The sequence below is a fragment of the Perca flavescens genome, chromosome 18 (assembly GCF_004354835.1).
Source record: "Perca flavescens isolate YP-PL-M2 chromosome 18, PFLA_1.0, whole genome shotgun sequence".
Taxonomy (NCBI): Eukaryota; Metazoa; Chordata; class Actinopteri; order Perciformes; family Percidae; genus Perca; species Perca flavescens.
In genome coordinates, this window is record NC_041348.1 from 10,612,962 (window position 1) to 10,621,524 (window position 8,563).

At 43.0% G+C, this 8,563-nt stretch overlaps 1 protein-coding gene across 1 annotated transcript in view; it reads right to left on the minus strand.

Moving 5' to 3' along the window:
• tshr (thyroid stimulating hormone receptor) overlaps positions 1-8,563 on the minus strand; it is a 24,356-nt gene continuing 15,793 nt past the window's right edge. Inside the window, exons 7-10 of the mRNA XM_028605925.1 lie at positions 7,946-8,014; positions 5,446-5,523; positions 2,600-2,788; positions 1-1,705 (exon numbers count right to left, since the gene is read on the minus strand). Coding sequence (XP_028461726.1) covers positions 253-1,705; positions 2,600-2,788; positions 5,446-5,523; positions 7,946-8,014 — 1,789 coding nt within the window. The 3' untranslated portion in view covers positions 1-252. The remainder of the gene's footprint in view (positions 1,706-2,599; positions 2,789-5,445; positions 5,524-7,945; positions 8,015-8,563) is intronic.

Consider the following 8,563-nt stretch of genomic DNA (forward strand, 5'->3'; position numbering starts at 1 on the left):
ACAAAGCACTATAAGTTAGATGAAGTCAGGCTCACATTTCAGAGACACTTGATATTCTCCAACAACTGGAACCATAAAATCATCGAAGCCCAAATTGTGAAAACAGCTGAACTTGGCCTGAAAAACTAAAGCCGATACAGAATACTGGAGCTTTCTGTTAAATATCCAAACAGATCTGTCCACAAACACTTGAAGGCCTCTCCTCTCCCACCTGAACCTGTCTTGCTTTACTACTTCAAGCGGGTGTTTGGCTCACGTCTTCAGGCTCTGGTTCTCTTCAGGGCTCGTCTGCTGGCAGACAGCTTGATGGCAGGTATGTCCGGAGCACTTCTTCAGTTGGATGGGCAACTCTTCCTGGCCTCTGCTTCCACCTTTCCTAACCTTATCCTTGTCTCTACGGACCTGAGAGATCCCGCTGCTGCCCTTCGACGAGACCGTCTGGCCTCTGAACAGCTGCGCTCGCTGCTGACAGAGGCCCACCTTACTGAGGAGGATAAATATGTCCCCCCTGAAGGCCTTGGTGAAGATGGCGTAGAGGAACGGGTTGGCGCAGGAATTGAGCGGGTAGAACAGCACCAATAAAATCTTGGAGTTGGAGACAGTGATGAGCGGCCGGTCCAGCACCGCCGACATAGCGTAGAAGGAGATCGGCGCCATGCACAAGAAGTCAGTGAAGATGAGCACAGCCATGCGCTTGGCGATGTTGGTATCCTTGGATCCGGAGCGGTAGTGAGGGTTGTGCACCGCACAGTAGATCTTGAAGTAGCAAGCGCAGATGACAAGAAAGGCCAGGATGTTGAGCACCAGCACGGACAAGATGAAGACCTGAGCCGCCGTGGACTGGGTGTCCATCGGTAGACAGATGCTGACCTTCTGGTAACTGCTCACCCCGACCAGCGGGAGCAGGGCCAGCAGGAGGCAGAAGATCCAGCCGGCCAGCATCACGGCCGCCGCGTGGTGCAGACGCAGCTTCCGATCCAGCCGCATAGCGAAGGTGATGGCGTACCACCTCTCCAGAGTGATCACCGTCAAGGTGTAAACGGACAGCTCGCTCGCGAAGACTGTGAAAAACCCGGCGAGTCCACAGCCGGGGCCCGTCTGCCAGTCTATGGCGTGGTTGAAGTACTCGGCTCGCGTGTGGAGGTCCACCGAGGCGATGAGCAGCAGATAAATCCCCATGCACAGATCGGCGAAGGCCAGGTGACACATTAGGAAGCGGGACACGGAGAGCTTGTAGTGGCTGGTGAGCAGCACCAGGAGCACCGCCACGTTTCCCAGAACAGCCAGCAGACTCACAAACCACACAGACACTCGCAGAAAGCCGAAACCCATGATGTCCTCACAGGGGTTGAACTCATCGGGCACCGGCGCACACGCCACCTCCTCGCCCTCCTCGCACACCACGTAATCGTAACGACTGTCAAAGTCTTGGCTGGTGTCCTCCTGGGGGTTCTTGAGGGTCTCTCCGAAACCCACATCCTCATTTGGCTGGCCCCCAAAGTAGGCGTGGTAGTGGAGGCTTCCATGGAAGTCGCCTCTCCTCCAGTGGTCGGACTCTCTGTGGCTCCCGTCATTCGGCTCCTGGTCCGGGACCGTTTCCACCACGCCGTCCCCTTGGAGGGAAGGCACGCCGAGGGGCCCCACCGAGCGCTTGTGATGCTGTTCGTAGAAGGCAGTCAGGTTACAGATGATGTACTCCAAAAAGCTGAAAAACACACACAGATTGAATCCATAAAGTAATACTGTAGTCTTAAAATCGGACAAAAATACACAGACCTGGCTTCAATGCTTACTCGCACTAAGTGTCATTTATATATCCAGTTGAAGACAGGCGATTCCTGTTTTGAGAGTCATTATTGGTCTGGCTCGACCTTCTTCCTACAATAACAGCAATGAGTGACTCTAATTATGGCAGCAGTGTAAGAAGTTATAGGTAAACACGTAAGGGAGTTGATTCAATCCCTTCCAAGATCCACACCATACAAGTGCAGCTGCCCCACTCACTGTGGTAGATCATCCAAATACACCAAAAACACACAAGCATTCTATTGGACGCGGTTTGTCTTTCCAGCACTATAGGCACACTTCTTGTGATGCCTCCACTTGACTTTTCAGCACTTTATTGATCCCCCTCAGGAAAATTGTTAAGTTACAGTGTATAAAGTAACATATCTTAAGTGCAAGAATTAAAAAGTATGTAAGTTAGTTAGTAAAAGTAAGTAAGATTGGGTTAAAAAGATTGTTTTTATACAATTGATTGCACAAAATGCTATTGAACATAAAGTACAGTGTGAAGTAGCAGCAGTGAACAAGTGGCTGAAACATGTCAGACTACAATAATGTCAGATATTGCACATGTAACTAGTAATTATTGCCCAAGAATATATTTACATTATAGAGATGTGATAAGGAAATACGTGTTGTGAGTTCAGTTTTGTAGCACTCTGAGGGAGGAGTTCTATAGTTTGATGGCCACATGCAGGAACGACCTCCTGTGGTGCATCGTGGGTGTCTGAGTCTCTCGCTTGAAGGTGCTTCTCAGACTGACCAGCGTGTCGTGTTTTTCTGACCCTCATAAATACATTTGAAGAAAGCTCACCCTCGTTTCTTTTTGAGGTTTTTGAAGCCGCAGCAGTGGCTGGGGTAGGTGAGGTTGGCGATGGTGAGGTGCTTGAAGGTTTTGATGGGCGGCAGTTTTTTGAGTGCCCAGGCATTGCGTGCCTTCAGCTCGCGGAGAGAATCCATACCTGTGGTTGGCAGGGAGGTGATCCCTGTCAGGGACACGTCTCTTTAAGACAGACAGGGAATGAGAGAATTTGTAAGCAGATACATACGAAGCATTAACATAGATTTTTGTAAGACAGCTTATTAGGGCCATTGTAGGGGGGGGGGAAATAAGGGGTTGGAAGGTAATATTCAGAGAAAAAAATTGTATATTTACGAGAAAAAGAAACTTGAATATTCTGAGATTAATGTGGTAAATTGACAACAAAAAAACTCACGCGGTTGTGAGGAAAAAAGATCTGATATTGTCTGAGATCTTAAAGTCATAAATTGTGAGATTTTTGTCAAGGAACCTTTTTAAACATGGGGTTTGCCTCTTTTTATTATACATTGTATCTTTCCATGCAGACATAAGACATCTGTGGGATAACTATACCTCTAAATGTTTGGACTTTTCCCCCTAAAGTGCTGAGGTCGGTCACAGGTAGCGCTAAGCTACGTCCCTGATGCAGGTGATGGAGTGCAATTTTTCTGCATAGCCCCATCCTGTAAGAATGCACTGACTTACTGGATGCTAATAAATAATATTGAATACTGTGCTTGCATCTGACTAACTGAAAGAATGACAAGCAGCAGAACAAACATGCGCAAATCCAGAGAGGAGCCAGACACGATGAGACCAGAGATCTCATAGATGGATTAAACAACACCCTCCATCTGTTTCCTCGAGTGAGCTCTTCTCTCCTTCATCATCTTTAAACTATAACATGTGCTATTTCTTGTGCTCGGCTGTCATGCCAAAGCCCAAGCTGATCGGGACAAAGACGTGCAGGGGGATTGACAATCTCACCAACATCCCGTGTGATGTTATTATTAGGACATTGTGCTGTTCACCACCAGTCCCCCTAAGTAGAGGCCAAGTTCTCTTTTGCTTTCTTTAGTTTCCTAACCCATTAAACCTCCAAGTCACTGTATCTGCTGATTAATCTGATTAAATAAAAGAAACACAAGCCAACGTATTTCACATTTGCTAAGAGCTCAGTTGTTCTTTTTTAGGCCCATTTGCTCTCCCCACTTCCCTGCCCTCTGCTCTTTTTTTCCTCTCATGGGGCACATTGTGTAAGGCTGTAGAAAAGAAAAGCAGCACAGACTCCGAGTGTCAGTCTGATTTTGTCATTCCCAGATGTTTAGCTCATGACCTCATGGAGGTGACCTCACTCAGGACATGCTCTTCAGTGGAACAGAGAAGGCAGACCTGCACACCAACCCCATTTATCTAACCAGACACTTAATGGCTAGATCAGAGCCATAACAGCAACTAGATAGCCGTGGTAAAGGGTTTTGGCAATCCAACACCTTTTTTTAAAACTGGGACTCGGCTTTAAAAAGCTTGACAATGGCAAAAAAACGATGACCGTATCAAGAAAAACGTCGGAAGTTTCTCCCTACCGGCCCTGCACACAATGCGTTTCAGATTTCCTGGTCAAAGACACAGCTGTGGTGGAATGATTTTTACTCTTTGATGATATGCTATCCATTTCGCAGACATGGCTCATCCAGTTGGCACATTATGAATAAGGAAATTGTTAAAATCCAACTTGACATGGTGTGAATAATGAAATAAAACTAAGCCTAATATCTATTGCTATGCACCCTTTTTAAACTGGTTTCCTATATGTACATTTTGAAATATATCATTGAAACAGTAAATTGAATCAGTACGACATCCAGATATTTTGGGCATACTGCAGATTTTGCTTTTATTTGCATACTGCATACTACATTTCGGCCAAATCAGTACGCACTGCTTGAATGGTATGCGGTTTCGAAAACAGCCATTATTATTCATTTTTCTCTGAAGTATACCTTTAATAACCCTCTGTCTCTTGAAGCCCCCTCCTCCCAAAAAAGCCCAGTCTGCCCTGATTGGTCAGTGTTTCCGGGTCTTGCAGCCGGGGACAGACAGATAGATAGATAGATAGATAGATAGATAGATAGATAGCTGAGACATCACAATTGTACGGAAGTCCTGACTGCTCGTTTAAAGGCACGGTTTCTGAATTGGGGCTGTGTGCATTTCTCCGTGTATTCAGCATCTTGATACTTTTACAGTATTTAAATGGCACCTCAACCTGCTAAATAAAAATAAAATAAAATAGAAAAAATAAAAAAAGACATCGAAATCTCACTTTTTACAATATGGGAGCTTTAAGCTTGCTAATGTTAGCTAACATTAGCTATCCTTAGCTACTGGTCATACCAGACCAAGTAAGGCTGTAGCAGTAAAACCCCTGAGTGTATTGAACTGAGCAAGGGTGCGTTTTTTGCTTATGAGTGAATTTAATTTGTAAAACAATTCATGCTTTTTTTTTCTTGTTTTCTTTAAAGTAGGCTACAGGTTGCTCCAACTACAACTAACTACAAGCACACAAGTGTGTAACCAAAACCATATTCCACTAAGAACCAATTGAACAAATGTATTAATTTAATGAATTTATTTAGACAACGGTTAAGGTCAACATGTTTATGTGGTAACGGTAAAAGCAAGACAAAAGTGTCAAAGAGCACAAAATATCACATAAATAGATGAAACTGATTTTAAAATACTGTGGCTCACCTCTTGGAGATGATTAAGTTCATAATTGATGTAAGAATTGTGTGTAATAATTACAAACAGAGTTGATAAAAGCGGCTTAAACTTTCAACCCTTTAGATACTTACAGAAGCATGGGGCCGCTGATGGTGCCGGCAAAAGCCCTTTCATCCATCTTGTTAAGATACTTATTCCTGTGAAGGTCTCTGGACAGGAAAGCACAAAGTTAAGTTTATAAGAAGAAAATCTATCACATTTCAATCAGACTGACAGAGGCGAGCCATGGCATAATATTTTCCTAAGCCTCATCACTGCACATTTCTCTGTTTATTTTCTCTCATTTCAGGGGTGAAACATGACAGAAAAAGGTCTCACTGACATGTTGACTCAAATTATACAGTATACGATGTGTCGACATTCTCCTTAAACATGCTGCCACCTCACTACACATCCCCCTGAATCCTTTAAATCTAAAAAGGATAATAGACCTGCTTGGGGTGTGTGTTTGTCTTGGTCCGGCTGCGCTGGGATCAGTTCTCCCCTCAGAGCAGATCAGCTGCCAACACAAACATCCATGTGGGAAGACTCACTAGTCACAGGCCAATGGCTTAATTAAGCTCTTATAAGGATCTGGGATGTGTAGGTGTTGTAAGAGAGGAGAGGAGCCTTAAATTAATATCATTAATACCTCATATCCTGAATATGAGGGATTCTGGACCAGCAGGTGACAAGAAGAAGGAAAACATGTTGCGACAAAAGTTGAAAAAATGAAGCAATGCTTACCCGCTCTCTCGTAATTTTATCCAACTGAGGCTATTGAATGTACAAGTGTAAAATGTATTTCTTCAAGTCTGACACAGATCTAGTGTGTCACTGAGTGTATGGGATAGGGGAAATCTTAATGCACACTTCCTACCCACTTTTGGGAACATTTTCCCATGAGAACTCCAGCTTGCTAATCAAGAGCTGGGCTTAGGCCCTTTTTCGAGTACATATGAGAAGGCCTGTAGAGACCCAGCCGTGATCCCGCTGCTTTTGTAGTGCAATTTTGGGTAAGGAAATACACATGCCAGATGTCAGAAACTGTTTAATCCAGGCAAAATACTGAGCAACATAATTTTTTGAGAAATGTAAGACCTCTAATTCGACGGCTTTCGGTGTCCCGGTGAGAGATATTGTTACAGATTAAAAAAATAACATAAACTACATAACATAAGAATTTAATTTTATTTAAAAACCCTGTTAAAACAGTGAAAAAGATGTGTAATAGTGAAATAATAATAATAAAAAAATAAACCTTGAACCTAATACACAAGTAACAATATTAGCTCATATGTCTCTGAAACTGCTGAACAAAATTGTTAAAGTTTGCCATTTTGGGAAATACACTTGTTTTCTTGCCAAGAATTACTCTGATTTTCCACTGGGCGCATCTGTGCTGCGTTCCGGCTGTGTTGAGGTTTTGTTCGGTCCTACGCCACGCGCCATACCACACCGGGAGTGTCTCAGAAGCCGAGCGTCTTGCTGCCCGACTCGCCGATAGTACTAAAATCACGTGTGTATTAAGCTAGTATCTACCTTTCACTCTAAGCACTCCTGTAATTAAACTCCATGCCTTCTCTTTCTGTTATGTCGTAACAACGCGCCCAGAACGCAGTGCAGACGCGTCTGGTGGAAATTAGGGGTTAGATGAGAAGATTGATACATAGCACTCTCATCTTTGTATGATTAATTTGAAGCTGAAGCCTGCAGCTAGTTAGCTTAGCTCTACAATAGCATAAAGACTGGAAACTGCTCAAAAAGAAGACTAGCGGAAGGTCCTGAGTGTATTGATTCCAATGGGAGAAGTGAACGTGAACGCAGATTATGACCGATTGTTTCTCCTCATAGTAACCAAAGTAAATATTGGACCCATTTTTCCCAAGCCACATATCTCCCAAAACATTCTGACACTAACATTTTTCAGATGAACAAATCAGGAGAACTGTTTCCGTCCCAGCAACAAAGTCCCACGAGATCTGGCAACATGGATAGTCAACTAACATTTGTAAACGCCACACATAACCTACTTTCATAATGCTAAATATGGCGTTTAGCTGTGTAAATATGTTAGCAAAAGAAAATGCAAATAAATTATGCAAACATAACTCTTTATCCATCCACACGACGTTCACTACACTTATACACTTACAAACGAGGCCACGCCAATGTAGGAGACAGGAAGTGTGTACCATTTCACACTGTTGCTGCAACTTGTAAATATTCTCTTTAGTTATAGAGAATATTTGATATAACCTCCGGTAAAATAACAACTTGTCGTTACACTTAGGTTTTTATACAGATTAGATGAGAGATGACCTGTTAATTAAGTCAGCTTTAGAGGTACTGGTAGGTGGATTTGTGTTACCTTTGGACAAAGCCAGGTTAGCTTATTCCAGTCTTTAAGCTAAGCTAAGATAACAGTTGCTGGCTGTAGCTTCATATTAAGCGTACAGACATAAGGGTAGTATCAATCTTCTCATCTAACTTTCTGCAAGAAAACAAATGCACATATTTCCCAAAATGTTGAATTGCTCCTATAACAGTTGTCAAAGGAATTAAACAAAGGAGTTCACATGAAATACCTACACTTGATCTAGCTTGGTCCCATTGAAGGCATGATGTTGGATTTCTCTGAAGCCATTTCCATACAGCATCCTGGAACACAAGAAGAAGCTCATACAGTAACATCAAGACAATAGCGCTCATTAGAATTTGCCTCTTTAGGTTAACCAGTCTACTGAATGAAAATGTTGTCCATGTGTTGACGCCTTAATGCGTTTCAGCGCTTCAGTGACAGACATAAGTAGGACCTACTTATTTCACATTCTATGGCGAGGCTCCATCTGCCTGTGCAATTTTGCGGTTTATAGCCCAACATTTTCTGTAACATCCTGTTTTGTGGTTTAAAATTGCAATCCTTCTTCCCTCGCTCCCAAACCTAACCACATACATGTGATTGCCTGTTGTGTTGTGTCTGTGTACTTGTTTTTGCTATTTTTTTGCGAGTTCAGAATGAGGACATGTTTTTTAAAGTGAGGTCATTTTCGCCTATCCATACTTCCTTTAGTAGCTATTTTGGGGTTTAGATAGAATTATCACTATGTAGGCCTATTTACTACAGTTTCCATCAAGTTCACATTTCCCTTACAATTTTTGTATAAAAGTGTATGACCCAACTATACAAGCAGTTCTTTTCTGTACATT